A 20,818-nucleotide genomic window follows, 5' to 3' on the forward strand; every position below is an offset into this window, starting at 1 on the left:
ATTGAAATAATTTAGTTGTGGATGACAGTCTCCAACAGATTTTTGCCAAGCTAAAAGAGCTCAAAGGAACAAGCTGCAATGTATTACTCAGGGACAACTAAATAGTATTCTTATAACAGTTTGAACACATTAACTCTTGTGAATGGTTTTGTTATAGATTATGTGCCAGTTGGATGCATCTTAATCCACATTTAATTTAGTGGCATAATTCAATATGCAGCATTTTCAAATGTCCTGTGAAAGCATTTTTCCTCTTCCCTAGAAAATACAGCTCACCTTAAATGTAAATGAATTCTTACCTATCTGAGGTAGTTTTTGCCTGATGTGTTGTACTTTGAGTAGCTTTATGCAAGATATACATTCCATTTCTCCCATCAGTAGCCCTGCAGCTGAATATTTGGTGGTTTCTATAGTCCTAGATCATGCATGTGGTTTTTAGGCTCTGTGGCGAGGTTTCAGTGGGGCCAGCTACTGCCATCCCCTCCACACATTATTTCACCCTGAATACCTTACAGGTATTCCAGCAAAAGAAGGTTAAGTTTTCCATCTGTGTAGCCAATAAAGACACAGACTTGTTTGAGGCCAGGCACGGGGAACCCTACTCTTGTTATGTTCACATAATTGTGCTTTTCTGTTTAATAAGGACAACACTTGAAAAATACTGTGTTTTGTGTTGACACCCTAAGATACATTATGTGCTGTTTTATCAGCCGTGACCCCCGCTAATTGATTTACAAACCTCGATTAGCGGTTTATTGCTGCCCGGCACGCTTCCACTCCAGCTCTTCCGTCACGGTTCAGCAGAGCTTCGCACAGCGTTGTAAAACTGTCACCTGCTGGATTCAGCTTCTTGACAAACACACAGAGTCCCGTTTGTCTCTATACAGCTTTTATTTCCAACATTTCTCAGGTATTTCCAGGGCTAGTTGCAGCCATCACTGCCCTGCGTCTGTTCCCCACAGCTCACATAGTGGGACTGACAAACTTTGCCCAGAAGCTCCTCCCAAGCTTCTAAAATTGACGTCAGAATGGTGAGGCATCATGGGAACAACTTAACCAGTTAAGTTCCAACTCCAACACCCCCCCTTGCATCACATTCTGACCACACCTTTTTGAGTTCAACACCTTCCCCTTTGCCTTGTGCTCCTTCCCAGCATCTTTCCCAGGCACCTGTTGAACCCCTTCAACACTCCCAGAATCACACTGTGCGACACTTTTCCACGCACCCGTGACCTGATACCCTACTGACCCATTAGGGCCAGCAGTTGTGTCTTCTCCGTCAGACGTTTCCCCCTCTGACTTGACAATCCTTCCGTGAGCTTTCTCCATTACCGGAGATGAAGCCTCACACCTGGACATTCCCTTCACAACCCTTGGAGATGCCCAAACCTGCCCTGACCCCTGACCCTGGACATGGTCCCCATCACCGGGATCTGAACCCTGATTTTGGACCTTGTCCCCGTCACCGGGATCAGTCTCTGCCTCCCTCTCCTCCCCTTGAGGAGACCTTGCACCCGTCACCTGGTGACGTATTCCCTTTTCCTTGAAAAACTTCTCCAGAGCAGACCCAGTAAACTGTGACCCTCGGTCGCTCTTGAACCCTTGCACCCTGGTGGAGAACCTTAGTTCCACCTCCGCAACCCAATCCTGGATCAGTTGCGCCACCTCCCCCTGTGATTTGAGAGAGAAACTCCAGCCAACCTGGCTGTGGTTACCTGTCAGCGACAGCACATACCTGGCCCCACCCAGACTCTCAGACCTCTTGGGTCCTGACAGATCTGTGAGAACCAGCTCAAAGGGCTCTTTGGTTACCCTCCCAAACCCGGGAAAACCAAGCACCTTTGCACCTTTGCATGCCCTGCACCCTTGGGACCTCCCACATTGTGTGATTTTACACCCTTTTGTGCACCTGTGCAACTTTTGCACATGACTGGGAACCTTAGCACACTGCACCTGTGCTTTACCAGCATTCCCACAACCCTCCAGAGGTATCCCCAGAACAAAGACATTGTTCTCCCTCTGCATGTTGACCCGTTGTCTCCCTCCTCTGAAAATGGAACAGGTGTCATTTTCAAAACGAGCATTGTATCCCTGCTTCTTTAGAGCTGATACATATAAAAGACAACACTTCAGTCCCGGCACAACGTAGAACTTTTGCTCCTCCTGTGAAGTAGAGAAAAACACGTTAGCCATCACACCACAGACTGATTTTTGTGTTCCGTCTGTGAACCTAACAGTCATCCCTGTCAAAACAGCCCTGCATTTCCGCAGCTTCCCAGCAGATGTCTCTGGAATCAAATTGCAAGTAGCAGCAGAGCCAATAACAACACTCTGCTCTGGCCTTGTCCCACGAGTCTCTTGCTGGCACCTGGCACGTTCACCAGTCTCAGTCTCACGCCTGGTTGTTTTTTCCAAACCAGTTGCCATGGAAACCCGACTGGTTCCCATGAGAATTCAACAGTTTGACCTTGGCAACATCCTGTCTTGTCTCTCTGCTCCGGTGGGGGCAACTGCCACGCAGACGTTGAACTCCAGTGGAAAAACACTGCCTGGGACTTCTCCCAGCTGGCCTGGCCCTCCTTCTTCCGGAAGGAAAAGCACCTCTTGCCAGATCCGCCCCCCCTGAACTGCCGCTTCATTCCAGCACGTACAGTGGAAAACTTTGAACGTGCCTTTGGAAACCTTCCGCCCCCCCGACCTGCTCAGCAGCACTCCTTGTGGCTAAAGCATCAGGGACAGGGGCTCCAGCCATCTTTAGGCTTTTGTATTCCTTCTCCAGGGCTCTGGCCTCCTGCTGAAGCTTCACAGCAAACACAGCAGGACATTCCCAAGTGCCAATAGTCCCTTTGCCCCCCTCTGGGGTCCCACAGCCTTTCCCAGCTGTGCACTGGCTTCCACGTAGGTGATCAGCGCCATCTTGTCTTTCTGTTCTGAAGCAGCCATCTCCCGGCCCTTGCTTTCCGCCTCCAGCCTCACAAACACCCTGGAGCGCTGAACGGCCTCTGGCTTCCTGGCACCCAGAACGGTAGACTTTAGATCAGCAGCCAGGTTGCCCAACTTCTTAAAGTGAGCCTCCCACAGTCCTCCAAGACCTGGCAGCCTGCCATCCTCTTCCGTTCTCCCACGGGGCCCCAAGCTGTACTTACAAACGCACCAGCTCCTCCGGCTCCTCAGCTCCGTGGAGAAACGACACCCTTGCTGCTCTCAGCTCTTGGCACTTCTCTGCGTCTTGCAGCCAGCTGCTTTCGAACTCCGCAGCTGCTCCTTTGCCTCTTAACACCAGGCACAAAGTCCTTCCGCCTCCTGCCGGCCCCCTGCTCGACACCGCAGATCAAAGCTTCCAACAGTTTTACAAGCGGTGATGACCCATAACCTGTGCTGTTTTATCAGCCGTGACCCCCGCTAATTGATTTACAAACCTCGATTAGCGGTTTATTGCTGCCCGGCACGCTTCCACTCCAGCTCTTCCGTCACGGTTCAGCAGAGCTTCGCACAGCGTTGTAAAACTGTCACCTGCTGGATTCAGCTTCTTGACAAACACACAGAGTCCCGTTTGTCTCTATACAGCTTTTATTTCCAACATTTCTCAGGTATTTCCAGGGCTAGTTGCAGCCATCACTGCCCTGCGTCTGTTCCCCACAGCTCACATAGTGGGACTGACAAACTTTGCCCAGAAGCTCCTCCCAAGCTTCTAAAATTGACGTCAGAATGGTGAGGCATCATGGGAACAACTTAACCAGTTAAGTTCCAACTCCAACACATTATAATATTGAAGATTATTATTTCTCAAGTCTTAAGCAGAACTAGCAAGCTTACAGTCCTGGATCTATACATTTTGCCACAGGGGGCAGAAGTCTGGACAGTTGCTGGAGCGAAGGGAGAGAAACACAGGAGGATGAATGGGAGCCAGGAGGTCACCCACATGTCCTGAGGCTTAGCCTCCACACCTTACTCTCCCCAATTTCCTTTCCTTCCCAGTGCCAGGGAGTCATCTTGGGGAGGCGGGGAAGTGCAGCATGGCCCTTGCCCATGTGTAGAGTGTGCCAACACCAGCCAATTCCCCCCCCCCACCACATAGATGGTTCTCTGAAACTCCTCTCTCCTTTCCCTCCTTTGGCTCACCTCTGCAGCATCCTTGGGCTGCTTCTGACACAGATCTCCCCCACTTTAGTTTGCTGCTGGGCACCTCCCTTTTGTCTGCTACCGCTCCATGCTGTGCCATGGTGATGGTGGCTCCACCTCTTCCTCTCTTGGTGCTAGGAGGTTGCTAGAGAGGCAAGGAGGCTCAAGTTGTTCCAGCTTTCCTAGGCTTTTGGTTCCATTGGATGCCACCAGGACTTGAGTGCACCAAGCCAGCCCTGTGGTTCATGGGTTATTGAGCCAGGCTGGCCCTGCGAGGATGGACAGCATTAAGTGGGAAAACTCTTTCTCCCCTTCTGTCCTGTGCAGGCTTCCTTTTCTTGGTGGTGGTAGTGACAAAGGGATGATGAAGAAGGGAAAGACTATTCATGTTTCCCTGCCACCACCACCACTGAGAGAAGGAAGGCCTTCTTTTCTTTGTGTCTTGGGACACAAAGGGGAGAAATACTTTTTTTGTGTGGTTCTGGTAAATGTCATTAGGGCAGGGTGCTGTTTGTTTCCCCTCTCACCTGCCGTCTGGGGCACATATCCCCTTTCGCCTCCCCTTGAGCCACATATGCAGGTTTGCAATCTAAATAGGTGCAGGTGGAAAAGGAAAGAAGGAGTGGGTAAGGTGAGACAGCAAGAGAAAATAGATTGCTAAATTTTTATAATTGGAAAAGTTACATGAAAATGGATATTATTTGAAGCACTTGTTAAAGAGCAGAAGGGTTGAATCAAATGATACTCTGGAGCCAATGAGTTCCAGAGATAAACTACTGCCAAAGCAAATAGGCAGAGGCATGAGAAAAACAGATGTAATCTTTGATCTAAGTAAGAGATTAGTACCAGAGGAACATACAGCTCTAGGAGAAGTATAAAGATTAAACAAGAAATATTAAAAGGAGCAAGGAGGTTCAAGCATTTAGAAGTACAAAGAAATTTAAGTGAATGTGATGAAGGCAAGAATCCAGTGCAAAGAGAAAAGGAGGAGAAAATCACGATCGTTTTTACAGACAAGAGAGTGAGATGAGCTGCATAATAAAGGATGATGGATACATGATTTTGAAGGGGCTTTGATCTGCAATGAAAAAAGAGACAGTCAAATAATGGTATTGATTCTGGTTACTCTTTGGGCCACCTTGATGTTAGAGTCAACAAATGATGAACATGGATGTGTGGATGAACCCTTATTTTTATGAGCTTCATGCATACCTATAGACAGAAAGTTTTTCTAAGGAAGTCTAGCAATGTATCCACCGCACCACACTAGCAAACCTAATTCATCAAATTCCAGTCAACCTTATTCCCTATTTAGGCTGCAGTCCCCTTCAGGTTTCCAAATCAGGGTGCTGGCTGCTTTTCTTATTTCAAGGCTATTAAAATTATATTTAAATAAGCTAAAATAAATAAATGTTAATGATTATCGTTTTCCACGTTGTGAATTTTGGTTGCTGCAGGTGTGCTGGTATATCTGAGTGGAAATCAGTTCAGAGTGAAGAAATCTCTTCCTTCACAGAGTGATTAGCATTGATTCACACATAATGTTTCCATGTGATTACACACTAAATCATATGCAGTGCTCATCTGTGCAATGTCGGTGATTGCTTAAAGATGGCAAATACCGGTACATAGGTGTATCATATAAAACCACATTTGACAGCCCTCCATGCCACCATTAGCTCCTGTGGTACTGAGACCCACTAATCATGATTGATCACTGGACCTAATGGTCAGGGGTCCCTTTACCTTTTTGTACCCAAGTGATGATGCCCTCTCCATGTGGCAGCTGTGGAAAAATATATAGTCTGCCTACATGGAATATGATTGCTTTGTTTTTCTTTAAATCATTTCCCATGTCCAAGCCTTTTTGTGATTTATATTTATGTGTGTGTATTTTGTTTTAGTGCATTAGCAGTTGAACACTTCTTTGTTGCACCACTCCAGTATGGGAGTGCTCATCAAGACATGAAAAAGAAGTGGCAGATACCAGCAAAGTCACCCTCCCCCACTTGCCCAAAGCAATGTCCCATCATTTTATGAGGTTAATTCATTTAGTTGTTTAAAGGCATGTTTGGGGCTTCCTGTCACTGTTCATCTACACAATCCCTAATATACCTTACGTTGTAACAAAATGAAGAGATAGTAAGGTATTTTATGCCATATTTTTCTTAAAATACTCTTGCAATTTTTTGACATAAAATACCTAAATGTTCACCTAGTTGCCAAACATTTGGAGTCTGATTATATTTGGTTTCAGTTTTTTTATACTAGACAATTACTTAATTGTTGTATTTAGTAATTGTATTCAGTAAAGACTGCTTACCTCCTTTGGGGACAGCGGCACAGCATGGTGAGCCACAGGGAGAGGGCATTCCATCACCGACATGGCTGGCTGATGTCATCATTGGCTTCAGCTGGCTGCAGGGGCACTTGGAATTGCCTGCTCAGTTTTATTTGAATTGGCCGATCATGGCCTTTGAAGGGAGGAGACAAGACCCTTTAAAGGCTGGACGCACTGGGAGTGGGCAGCATACTCACCCCATATGTCTGGTCTGCCTGGAGGTAGGTGAGCAGCGCACATGTATGGCACATATAATTTTTTTATATATATATTTCGACCAACACGGCTACCTACCCAAATCATTGCTGTGGAGCTAATTGATCATTGTCTTCAGGGCCCGGAAGGAATTTGCCTGTGGACCTATTGAGCCTATCTGGGCGTTTTGCATTTTTCATAGCAATTGTCATAACTTTGGTGGAAAAAGACATTGGGTTGGATCCATAGTCTAAGTGTTGGGGTGGGGAGTGGAGCCTCATCCACTCCTAGGTCAGGGTCAAAATGCAGGGTACCCCAGTAAAGAAGTCTAGAGGGATAATAATAATAATAATAATAATAATAATAATAATAATAATAATAATAATAATAATAATTTATTATTTATACCCCGCCCATCTGGCTGGGTTTCCCCAGCCACTCTGGGCGGCTTCCAAAAGAATATTAAAATACAATGATACATCAAACATTAAAAGCTTCCCTAAACAGGGCTGCCTTCAGATGTCTTCTAAAAGTCTGGTAGTTGTTGTTCTCTTTGACATCTGGTGGGAGGGCGTTCCACAGGGAGGGCGCCACTACTGAGAAGGCCCTCTGCCTGGTTCCCTGTAACTTGGCTTCTCGTAGTGAGGGAACCGCCAGAAGGCCCTCGGTGCTGGACCTCAGTGTCCGGGTAGAACGATGGAGGTGGAGACGCTCCTTCAGGTATACTGGACCGAGGCCGTTTAGGGCTTTAAAGGTCAGCACCAACACTTTGAATTGTGCTCGGAAACGTACTGGGAGCCAATGTAGGTCTTTCAAGACCGGTGTTATATGGTCTCGGCGGCCGTTCCCAGTCACCAGTCTGGCTGCTGCATTCTGGATTAGTTGTAGTTTCCGGGTCACCTTCAAAGGTAGCCCCACGTAGAGCGCATTGCAGTAGTCCAAGCGGGAGAGTTGTATCTGGTGGTCTAGACACCCTACTGGCAGCCTGGTGGGACTCCTCATTTGGAGAGATACCAGAACCCAAGCTCAACCCTGAAGGAGTAACCAATCAGGATATGCCCACTTGGAAGTAACCTCCAGTTCAGTGGAGCTTAATCCCAGATAAGTATACATGGCAGGGATACAGAACTTGTGACTCTCCTAAAGCTATTGGATTCTAACTCCCATCCCAACTTGAACCATCCTGGCCCATTGGCAGAAATGAAAGGAGTTGTAGTTGAAGAACATCAATGATGTATAGGATTGCATGCTCAATAAATGAATTACTTTTACAGTAAAGAAAGCTCTTGATATCACTTAGTACTGTGAAGTACTAAACCTATGAGTGCTGAAGGGACAGAAGGAAATCACACCAAAGGTATAGCTATTAATAGCTACTAGAATTTAATAGCTGGGAATTTCGTCATGTGTCAAATGAAGAGTGGTAAGAAAGCAGAGGGCTAAGTGATAAGGGCAGCTGACAAGGAGATGAGTGAAAAGAAAACTATTGTTCTTAAGATATGAGGGAATTTGTGGAACACTAATTATGATTGGCAAGTATTAACATATGTATTGTCAAGTGTAAAAACAGTCTAATTTTGACATCTGGTTCAATTATTTAATCTTGATTTTTTTAAATGTAAAAATGTGTTCTCTGTTATAATTAAGTATTTCTTTTGGCATTAGATATCTGAAACATTTAGTGTTTTTATAGCATGATATTAAGCACATGTTCCAGGAGTTTTATTGTCCAAATCACAAGCAGAAAGGTTTGGTCAGGACACATAAAACACCTTTCCTCCATTGTTACAGAGGAAACATGAGTTCCAGCACTTATTACAGGGTTGGTGAGGAACATGAATAGTCAAACAGAAGAGGAAAAGAGCATCTAGGTGTGTGTCTCCAGAAATAAATGAGTGGGCCTGGGCAAGCTCTCTATTAATAATAATAATAATAGTAATAAATTTAATTTTACTGATAATTCTAGTCATTGGAAGTGTCTGTAGAAAGAATAGCTCTGACTAAATGGAGTTAAGAAACCAATGCATTTCATTTGACACAGCAGGTGAAAAGTGTTTTTTGTGGGGTCGGGGGGAGGCCAGCTTCAGTCAGCCAGGTGTGTTTCAAACTACATTAACTATATTTGAGAGGTCAGGATGAGCTAGTCTGATATGCATATTTCCTGCAGAGTGCACCTGGCAATTCTGCCTTTAAATAAACCCCTTGATTACAAGGTTATCACTGCTGATTGGTGTAAATGTTTTTATGAGATAATGCAGGCCAGTAAATCTTCCATTTTGTATTGCAACTGATTAGGGACTAGGGAGCAAATGTTATAAAAAAGCAGGCTCAGCTAGAAAGGATTTAAGTACATGTTTCATGGAAATGAAACGGCAGGGGCGGGGGGGGGGGCTTCTTTGTGAACAAGCTGCACTGTTCTGTGCCACAGATCCAAACTTGCTTGTGGCCTGTGCCTGGAAGAAAAACATCAACATGAAGCAGTAATCTCAACCATTCCAGTGGGCACATAGCACTTTCATGTGGATGATTGCCAGAAACCCAGTGATTTTATGTGGGCTGGTGGAAGGCCCGACTGGAGGGCTGTGGTGGCTATGCCTATGCAGAAGGAATGCGAAGCAAATTTTCTAGCCTTGAGGCCGCATTCCATAATAGCTTTTCTGAGAACTGCAGTGAACTGGTATCTGGATAAGTAGGTGTCATCCTTATGAATGAGTAGTGGACCTTCAGAAAGGCAGGGACCGTTCCCTAAAGTGGCTCCTGTCCCTAACTGATTTGTCTTGGAGGACCATATCTATCGTGGCTGGCATTTAAAGGGTCTTGGCTCCTCCCGCCAAATGCCATGATCGGCCAATTCAAACAACATTTAATAGGCTGTCCTGAAAGGCCCACAGTCAGCCAAGGCTATGTGGATGACGGAATGCCCTCTCCCCCCACCTCAGCACACTGAGGCTACACAATGTCGCAACCGCCACTGTCCCTGAAGAAGGGAAGTGAACTTTCTGTTGGTGGATATTTGAGGGGAGGCTAGTTGATCAAAGGTAAGCTGTATTCCTTCCTCTGCAGTGAACTTTGGGGTGAGGTGGTGGAAAAGAGAACGGGTAATATAATAACTCCCTCTCCTCTTCCCTGAGTAGGGATGAGGGAGAAATTCAATTCCTTTTGCATTTAAAGTCAAATTTATCAATTTTTGTACTTTCTGAAACATATGAAAACTGAAACATGGTCATTCTTTGAAATGCACTTCTCCAACCGACCAATGTTTACAAAAATGCATATATTAGCCACCCAGAGTTTTTGGGGCAGATGGTGGGTGGGTTACAAATAATAAAATTCCATTAGGAGAAATGTGTACCAAAATGGTTAAGAATTTTCATGAGAATTTTTCAAAAGAAATTTTGCAAATTTCTGCAGAAATGTGGAGAACCAAATTTAAAATTGGAAAAACGAGAAACTGAAAGAACCAAAACTGAAAGAACTTGCCACCCTTATTTCAGAGTATGCAGTGGGCTTTTTACAGATAATTTCCATGCTGCTCTTGTGGATGTGACAGCATGCACATAATTAATAGACAGGAAATCATTAGGGCTGAGGTATTTTTTGAGAAAGCTCATGCGGTACGGCTCTGGTAGTCATAGCCCAACGCTCCTGACCTAAGTCTGATATTCAGTCCACTGAACTACATTGTACTTTATGAAAGTACTGTAAGTATGAAAGACTTACAGAAAACAGACCAGAATTGATGGCATTCTGAAATACTTTTCTCTTGTACAGAAAAACTATGATAGGCTAGCTATTCCTGATAATTCTTTTGGTTAGAGTCAGCTGCTGAATATTAGAAATGTATTTTCTATGTCCTAACACCTGGCTTTTTGCAATTAACTTGATTCCTCTTAAATATGAGGACAGAAAACACTCAATGAGCCGTCATGAGGTCATTTGGCTGAGAAGCAGACAATGATAACTGGTGGCACTCTTTTAGTTATTAAACTCTGAACAAATGGCAGTAATTAGTGTTAACTATGTTCAGTTTGAACAAGAAATTACTTCAGGTGTTTAGGAATGTCAACACAGTACAGCTTTAAAAACTCTTGTCCAGACTTAACAGCAGGCTTTCCCTAAACTTTCAAGCTGTGAAATACGAACCCTAGCATTGCCACATTTCACACACGCTTTCACACACTGAAATACTATCTACAATGCGCATCAAACATATCCCCTCTATTTTTCATCTATTTCTGTCCAGAATTTGCTGCTTGTAGTGTTGTCAACTTCAGTTAGGAGCCTCATTCTCATAGTATATGTTTCGACTGATTAAGGCTGTGTACACACCACACTTTTACAGCACATTTGAAGCACTTCCTTCCCCTCAAAGAATTCTGGGCACTGTAGTTTACCCCTTCCCAGCAACCCTTCACAACCTTCAGAGCTCAGAATCCTCTGAGGGAAATAATGTGTGTAGAGGTGGGGTTCATGCTTGCTGGTTCAGCCCCAAGCAATCTGCATACAGTAGGTGTAAAAGGTTTTTTTTCATGTACAGTGTGTACAGTTGTATGCACATATGGTATTCCATGTGATTGGAAACCCTACATGATCTTGAATCCAGTCCTTTTAAGCACCTGCTCAATGCAATAAGTTGATGGCAAGGGCCAGAAGATCCCACTGGGCATCAGTGCACATGCAGAACACATAAGGATAATGATAGTCAAACTGAGACTATTTCCCCATCAAGATAACATTCTTGTGACAATCTTTATGATGGAATGAGCTGTGTGAAAATGTGTTACAAGAATAATGCATTATGGTTATACTATACCAATGTTGGATATGAAAGAGCAAACATTTCAGATAAAGAATAGTTAGTCTGCTACTGTTTTGGAGACCTTGGATGATCAAGCATTTTAGGTAGTGTTCCAAAACCATAGAGTAATTTACTCTTAATTATCATTGGATAATACTGGTTACAAGATACCACAGGAGTCATCCTATAAATATCCCTCTTTCACTTTAGGGTAGTGATGGCCAAACTTGGTCCTCTAGCTGTTTTGGAACTACAACTCCCATCATCCCTAGCTAACAGGACCAGTGGTCAGGGATGATGGGAATTGTAGTCCCAAAACAGCTGGAGGGCCAAGTTTGGCCATCATTGCTTTAGGGTCTAAAGATTGCACTAGTGGTGCATACCTGTCATGCACTCCAGGTGCACAAAGTGTGTTTATGAGTGAAAGCAAGACCTCCTCTATGATACATCCTTGGCATATTATTTTATTTTAGCATAAATGCAGTATCCCCAGGGTCTGGATTGAGCAGCACATGGTGCTTGCCTGAATAGTCTTCAGGTGATCTTTCACACATCTAGTGCATTCATGCTTCCATCCACATGACACTGTCAGGGGCAGGATCATGGTCTAGAATAGATCAGGAAGAAAACTGATTTCAGAGAACAATGCTGGCAGGTAGCTCCTTTTTCTGTAGCATTCCACAGGAGGGTTTCATAGGAATTTTATCATAGGAATCATTGTGGAACTGATCTTCAGGCAGGGAAAATATCCTGCATTAATGGGTTCCATTTTGAAATGTGCAAAAGATAAGCCACACAGATTTTATTTTATTTTTAAAATCACAGCTGATTTTATCTCATGATCCAAAAAAATTTAGTCAGGGAATACAAGGACTCAAGCTGTGTTACATTATCCTATGTCCTATGATGGCTTAAAAAAAACACATAAATGGTAGCACTCATTTATTTTTAACATCTGGTATATAAAGATTAATCAAGATGTAGATGCTTAACCATAATATCATTGTTGACAGGGGGAACAAATAGGCCTGTATTAAATTTGATCACTTCTTCATATTTATTTGTTTTACTGAGCTTAAAGGACCAAATGTAGTTGTGGCAAGTGTTGTGGTAAATGGTATGGCATAGAATTAGCATTTTCTTGGTTGCTTCCAGACCATAAACTTGGCCAATCTATCTAAGTATCATAAATTTCTCCTTTTATGAGCCAGTCATTTCTAAATTATTATCAAGTTGTTAGTATAACCCATGTAAGCATACTGCTGCAAAAGAGACTGATTTATAACAGTTATGCTTGAACTAATTTGCTGAATCTTCCTTCTACACACATAGGTTTTCATTTAGAAAATCTAAACTTATCACTGTGTGGATGTGAGCATTGAAACATTAACTCAGTTGATAAAGTGGAGTGGAAAACAAAGCAATGTCACAAAGCTACAAAGGACCACCCATCCAGAATCCCTGTTCAAATCTAGAAGAAAAAAACACACCAGTCCAATAAATGAATTCCAGTTGTGCAGCTTCCCACTCAAAGAATGAATTTATACAACAAAAGAGCCACATGGATTTGTTTACATTTTTAATATTCAGTGTAATTAGTGGGTTTTTAACTGTGTGCATTAAAAGCAACATGGTGGAAAACCATAGTTTTATTGGATCATTTATTGGAATTTTTGTATTCTGATCTATGGAGTTGAAAGGTCCTTCTGTACCACCCAGAATGAATGAAGGGCCTTCTGTTTTTATTTTATTTTTAAATGTATATTATTTTTACTGAAGTGTTTGCCTCTACTGATTTTTATGAGAACCAAGTGAACTGTTATCAATTTAGTCTTCTGCATTAGTGGAAAAAGTCTCTCCTTTTGAAATAGGTTTGTTGTGTAATTATTATTCTATTTGTGAAGTATTAGTTTTTTGTTTTTTAAAAAAGAAGTATGTTTTACATATTTTAAATTAAATGCTTTCTCAAGTTAATTGAAATCCTGTTTATATAATACTGTTATGGGTTTGCAGGGGGCCAAGGATCCCTTAAAAGTTCTGGGTGCCAGGTTCTCCTCATTATTTCTGAAATTAGCATATTAGGAAAGGTGGGGTTTGATCAATGGATTTAGCAAGGCTTTAAAAAGTAGGTCAAGCCAGCTTCCTCAGGAGATTGTCTGAGAGAGGTGCCATCAAGGAGCAAAACAGGTGATAGCAGAGGCAATGCCATGACAAAAGGTGAACCGTCGGGACATTCAGTGTCAGACAAGAAGGGGGCGGGGAGGGGAGGTTGCCAGCGTTACAAGGGGCATGGTGTCACCACAGGAAAAAGTGTCCTTTTTGCACGAGGCTTGAGTTGAATTTTAGCAAGGGTTTTTGGGAGAAAGAGGGTGGGGCTAGAGGCCATGAGGGCTGAGGAACATACAAGCTGTGTGGAGGAGACACAGAGATAGTGTTTTGGCTACTTTTGAATCCTATGCTGTGCTCCTGTGGGGAGCAAGCCCCTCATAAGATGCAGTGCTCAGAACCTTCTCTACATCCAGACTTGGTTGTAAATATGTGTAAATAAACCATATTCTTCACTGTGCCTCATTTTCCCCAAAAGAAACATAAACTCTGGTTAAGTGCCGAGACCCCTGGAAGGTGGCCGGTAACAATATTAAATGCCCTCTATGCACAACACTAGGGAAATTATCACATATCAGAAAGGTGATGGGTTTATCTTGAGCCTTGCCTAGTACTAATCTCTGACAGCAGCTTACTTGATACTTGGAAAGGGAGCCCTCACATTCCAAAATAGTATCTTTCACCACTATTTTGTGATGTGATGAAAGACAGAAACGTTCCAGAACTATGTAAAAGGTCTCTGCCAGTAGCAGATGCAATACCAACAATAAATGACTTGCAACTTCTCCCACTGACAAGGGCAGCTAGCTATCAGTATATACCCACATTGCTGCCTGCATGCTGTCCTGCCAATTAAAGCCCTGTTATCTGAGCCAGTAACACCTTTTCAGAACAAGTCACTCAATAACTCTTTTCCTGTTTGTGAGGGAGCTTTATTTTTGGAGAGTCAAAGACCTCAGAATATTTTGGAGCCTGTCAGTGTGTAATGTGCAGTTCTGAGGTAGGTCCTGGAAGCCACAGAAGGAAACTAGGCAAGACATGTGATGAAGGTCATAACCCTTGCTGGGCAAACAGATTGTCCTGGGAAACATGGATATAGCTGTTCCTGTCTGAAGGGCCTTATGCTGCAGCTAGGCCCCATTACAGTCATCTGAAAGAATACCATAAGAAACATCTTTTCCATAGCAAGTTATCTCCATTTAGACTGCAATATTTGCAACAAGTACTACTCAATATCACACAAATCACCTCCCCCTAATTATGTTATGAATTTTCACACTTCCCAGCAGCCACCAACAATCTGGAGCAGAACTGGTAAAACTGATAATGTGGCATGACGTGTTGAATTCTTACAAGTGTAAGATGCCCAGTGGAAGTTTTTTTGCTAGTTGCTACAGGAAGATTATTCTTGGCAGCATCTCTCTAGTGACCATAATGTGTGCTCTGGACCACAGGTGAAAAAGTTGGAAAGTTATAATAGCCTCTAAGAGCCAAACTAGATGCATGCATGGTTTAGTGTGAACAAGCAAGCATGCAGACTTCCAGAGAGGAGATTGCAGTCTTAGCTCTTATCCTCTTGTTTTTCCGAACCTGGGCTCATGGCTTGGCTTTCTCCTAATAGTCTAAGAGCTCATAGTTTGCCTGATAAAACTAAACCACGAGTCCAGATTCAGATGACATGTTAAGTCAAACTGTGGCTTAGCTCAACACAGCACAGCTGCAAAAAGATGGGAGAAACAAAGTGGCCACAATCTCCTCACCTGGAGCCCGTTTCTGCTTGTTCATGCAAAGCTACAATTTGGCTTAGCATTCACTGTGGAATGAAGGCAGTGCACAGTAAGGTGCGATTTTATTTCTTCATTCTCTTATTGAGCTTGGAATGGAGATTGGTCCTTTTTGGGGGGTAGGGTAAAAATTTCACATCTGGCAACCAATACCTGATGTATATTTTGCTCTAGGAGGCTTAGTTTGGTCAGAATCAAGTTTATACTGCCAGAGTGAACGCTAAATACATTACTTCTGGTAAATGAGCCACCATAGCCACCAGAGGACTGTGAAAATTTGTGTCACAGGGTTTTTAGCCTCGTCTACCCGTATACTATCTGAAACCAAAGGGCCGCATTGGTTGCCAGATGGGAAATATATTGCCATTATTTTCAGCTCTCCTACCCCACTATAGGAGCCCATTGGGAAATGGATACTTTTTCCTTAAGGCTCCTAGCTGGGCAAAGGGCAGGGGTGAGCAACCTCTTTGCTGTTTAAAATGGAAGCTCTCTATTTGTGCTTTTCATTTAAGATGTAAAAATAAATAAATACACATAGTGGAAGGACAATAATCTTAGAAATATTTGTTTTTCTTCCTAGTCACGGGCTCCTGCCTTGCAGATCATTCTGTGAAGCTGCAAAGGAAGGTTGTGAGCCAGTTCTTGGGATGGTGAATTCTTCATGGCCAGAGTTCCTAGCGTGTTTCCAGTTCCAAAACAAAACTGAAAATAGCAACACCACCAGGGTATGCTTCTCCCCAGAACAAGAAAAAGGAAAAAGATGTAAGTTCCCTTTAAATTTTTTGCTAAAGTGCTGCAGCGTGTTTCAGGTTCTACATATAATGTCCAAATTGCATGTTACACACAGCCATGTCTCTTTTTTTGGCAATTATTATAATTTAAATGAATCTCATAGGTAGCTGTATCTGTTCCACTGTGGGGAGGGGGTATTTTTCAGTGGGATAACTGACTGGAATGGAAAGAGATAAACAGTCCCATCCCCAGTTGTTCCTCTGCTGAAACATGCAGTCTCAGAAGCTACTTTTTGTGTTACAAAAGAAAAGTAAGAAAGACGATACATTCAGCTGTGTGTAACATGTTAAAGGCTCATTTCTTTCTCCTAAGATTTTGATGCTGCATTTTGATAATGTTTTAGTTCAGCTTGTATTCTTTATAGCTTTTATTGCATGATCTAGCTAGCCTATGCATTGGTTTAAAGCTGCTGTTTTAAATTGTTTTATACTGCATCGTAGCAGGTTTTTACAACTGTGATTTCTTTCTTATAAGGATATTTCAACCATATTTGTATGCATGTAAACCATCATGTTAAGTGCTATACCCTAAAAATCCCTATTTAAAAATAATTAGCTAAACAAACATACAATGTAGCTTGACCCAGTGATGGGGAAAGCCTCAGTGAACTTTCAGGTCCCTTAAATAAATCATAGAAAGATTCAGAAGAGGAAAAATGTAAGGTGAGAGAAGGCAAACTATTAGCTGGAGTTGTCCTTCATGCTTAATGCTATTATTTCAAAACAAATATGTTCCATTAATCTTGCTTTTGGAGTTTGAATCTGGAAAGCAATATTGAAATTCATGTAAGCTTAATGGTACTGTCTCTGAAGCAGAGGTGCCATTTCCTACCCCACCCTCATTTTTGTTGGGAGGCTGGACCCCCCAATGGCTCAGCAGCAGGAGGAGGCAGCCGAGCGCCAGTGAAGAATTGCCGCTGGCCATTGAAGCCATGTTGGAGCTGTGTTCGGCTCTGCCCCTGGCTTCTCCCAACGTCATGTTGCAAGGTTGTGCATGACACGCGTTGTGCCCTCTCAATCTTCACCACAAGTTGGTGTCTGTGCTCTGAAGCCATGAAGTAGGTTAGACTTGGTAGCAACTGAAACATTTCCCCCCTGCAGTTTGAAGTAAGTCGGGTTTTATAGGAGTCTATAACAGATGCTGTCTATTATATATCAATTCTAGTGCTAGTATTTGGATGGGGAGGGAGAGGGAGAAAGAGGCTAAAAGCTGTCCTGTGATGAGGGCAGACCTGAGGGCTAAGGCACTTGGTTCTGTTCTCCTTTTGTGTTTGATAGAGCATTTATGACTGTGGTGTGTGTGTGTGTTGTTTATTGTAAGCTGCTCAGAGAATTATACTAAACAGTAGTCTATAAATATTACAGATAAATAAATGTCTGCTTTATGAAGTCTGCAAAAGACATCAACTTTCACAAGGGAACAGAATAAAAAAATTCCTTCCAGTAGCACCTTAAAGACCAACTAAGTTAGTTCTTGGTATGAGCTTTCGTGTGCATGCACACTTCTCACACTTTCTTCACACGAAAGCTCATACCAAGAACTAACTTAGTTGGTCTTTAAGGTGCTACTGGAAGGAATTTTTTTATTTTGACTATGGCAGACCAACACGGCTACCTATCTACTAAGGGAACAGAAGGAACTGAGAATTTAGCTGATTTGGAATAAATATTTCTACAAGTTTCTCTGATGTCAGCATGCAAGGGAGTGAAAGTCAAGCTTTCATCAGTCTTTCCTTCTGCTTGATCCCTTTAACCTATACTCCACCTTGTTCACCGACTTGGAAAAACAGTCTTTAAATGGCATTCCTTTGGGTCAGAAGTGCACCTCCCTAGCAATGAAAATACTTCAGTTATTTTTCTTCTAGTCCTCCCTTCATATCTTTTATATCTTGTGTTATTTCAAGTAGCCAAAGCTGGGAACTGTGTTTAAAACAGCAGTAGATAATATAGAAATCATAAATGAAAAAAGCAGATAAAAGACTAAGGAACAAAATATTTGATTTGCTTTCTGAATCCATTTGATCCATTTTTAGAGCAGTAAATGCCTTGTTGCCATCCCATGTTGCATTGATTGAGATATTTCCCCTCCATTTCTGCTGCATTTTGCACTGGGGGAAAAATCTGATCATTATATCTCTTCTAACCCATGTCCATTATTATTTTCTGATTACTGTGTGGCATGTCACTGTGAAAATTTCATGGCACTTATTGGTGCTTAAATGTCATGTTATTACATATAAAACCCTGAATGTCTTGGGACCAGATTGCTTAACGGACAATCAATATCTGTATAGTCCTACTAATACAGTGGTGCCCCGCAAGACGAATGCCTCGCAAGACGGAAAACTCGCTAGACGAAAGAGTTTTCCGTTTTGGAGGTGCTTTGCAAAACAAATTTCCTATGGGCTTGCTTTGCAAGACGACAATGTCTTGCGAGTTCCTGCTGGTTTTCCCCCCCCCCTTTTTTCTAAGCCGCTAAACCGCTTATCAGCTGATCCGATCAGCAGATAAGCCGCTAAGAGCCGCTAATAGCGCTAATCTGCTAATCCTTCAATGGGCTTGCTTCGCAAGACGAAAAAACCGCTAGACGAAGAGAATCACAGAACAGATTCTTTTCGTCTTGCGAGGCACCACTGTAACTTAAGATCTAGCTCAGAGTGCCTCAGTGTCCATTGTTCCAGCTGGTAAACACACGTGATTAAAGCATTTTGCTGGTGGCCCTGGATGTAATGTAATGTAATGCAACACCTGTCAAAATTAGGCGGGCCCCATCTGTGTTGTCTTATGTATAAAGTTCCAGATTCAATGTAACGATTTAGAACAGGCATTTTATTAATAAGCAAGCACATATATATGTACAACATCCATTTAACGTTCTCTAACTTACCAAGTTAAATGACAGGCTTGTGCTTAAGGATCTATTAATCTTAAATGCCCCCTATCGGTCTCTACAGCCACAGCAGGCACTGTACCTCTCCAACAGTTTGACCTCACCACGAAGGCACGTACACACACACACACACACACACACACACACACACACACCTTAAACTGCCTATCAGATATTTCCTGCATCAAAATCCATTAACCATTTTGGTGGTACCCTTTTGAGTGAGGAATGTCTGATTTTTGTCTTTCCATTGTACCTTGTTGTCCTCCCACCTCTTCCTTAATATCAGTAATATATTTTTCAGTCCAGCCCTCTTGACTTTCTAAATAAGTAGGTGGTGACACCAGCTGTAAACATCTCTCCTATATATAATCCCATTATCACCTTCTGTCTCAAAAGAGCCACTTGCATTGATGCTGTTGCTTTCTTACTTTAGCATTTACCATTATGCAATCTCACTCTTATCATTTTTTCACCATGCTAGTAACACCTTTGGTCCTCATTCATTGCACATTTTTCTACTATGAGAACACAGGCTACTATTTTACTAGGTTGAGGCCAATGTAACTATAGTGTATAAAATTCAGGAATTTTAATAATCTGGGAAAGCCCTCCTAAACTGGACATGGATGAATGTAACATATCTCTTCCTCCTACGATGACAGTATCTGTAAAGATCCTGTGTATTAAGAAAACAATGTCCTCCCTTGTTAATATATATCCTAATAGACTTGAGACTGTGTGGGTTAGTTAATTCTCACTAATGCTGATTAATTTCATGGGCAATAGTAAGATATTTTTTCTTAGAGGTATAATTGTTTCTCATTTTAGTGTCTTTCTCTTTTATTTATCTATTACACATATCTTGCTCTTTTCTTGTTACTTGGTCCTCCAAAGCAAACACGCATCTTGGCACTGACTGGCTGACCTACTTCAGTGAGTAAGATTGATTTGCACAGCCACTTTGACTATGAAGAGTCACTTTTTCCCCCCAGCCAGTTTTTTGCCAGTGATCTTACGCAGTTACACCACTCGCAATAGTCTTAGGATTGCAGTAGTGTAATTACAATAGTGTTGGATGTGGTATCACAAACCTTCAAAAATATGAACTGCACCTTCTCTTGAAGAAAGTCTATCCTCTCTCTTTTAGCCTTTGTTTAAGCCAACAAAGAATGTGTATGCCCTAGTAGTGCTAAAACAATGGTGAGGAAATAATTGCCCGTGTTCTAGTGGGATTTGGTTAGCTGTTTAATGCAGAACAAAGATCACAACATTGGTCAAGATACCTTCTGGAACATGAAAAAGTATGTGGGAGGATTTGGTTTTCAGTAGAAGAATTAGGCATGTCTTTTGTTATAATACTGGATTATTTTTCTGTACTCTTTGACATGTTCTATTGTATGTCTGGCGCATCTGAAAGCCTATTGACAAAAATAATGGCTTTAGATCAATTCCTGCTGAGTTATTCTAGATGGTAGATACAAGGAAAGAAAATTTATATGTGGAAATATTTATTTTGCTATATATTGGAAGCCAACTGAGGCCGTGTTGCATGCTAAACAAAATTGTTTTGTTCATGTAACTTAAAATCTTGAGGCCCTGACTTAGCAAGAAGGATTTACAATTTGTTTAAAATTACTACCAGTTTATATCTGGACCTGAAGACTGTTTAGAACTATTTTTCCCAAGCAAACTGCTTTATAAATAAACTGTAAAATACCTTTTTGTTCTTTGAAAAGTTTGTTTGATAGTCTATATGTTGTAACTGTGATGCATAAGCCTGGAAAATAT

General features: G+C 42.3%; 1 protein-coding gene across 5 annotated transcripts in view; it reads left to right on the forward strand.

Annotated features, from left to right (window-relative positions):
* The window catches only part of CORIN (corin, serine peptidase), a 118,467-nt gene that overhangs the window by 29,656 nt on the left and 67,993 nt on the right, over window positions 1–20,818 (forward strand). For all 5 annotated transcript variants that reach the window (XM_081208743.1, XM_081208742.1, XM_081208746.1 and 2 more), the window contains exon 5: window positions 15,927–16,108. In XM_081208743.1, coding sequence (XP_081064869.1) covers window positions 15,927–16,108 — 182 coding nt within the window. The remainder of the gene's footprint in view (window positions 1–15,926; window positions 16,109–20,818) is intronic.

This window comes from Podarcis bocagei, assembly GCF_964188305.1.
Source record: "Podarcis bocagei genome assembly, chromosome: 9".
In the NCBI taxonomy this organism is placed as follows: domain Eukaryota; kingdom Metazoa; phylum Chordata; class Lepidosauria; order Squamata; family Lacertidae; genus Podarcis; species Podarcis bocagei.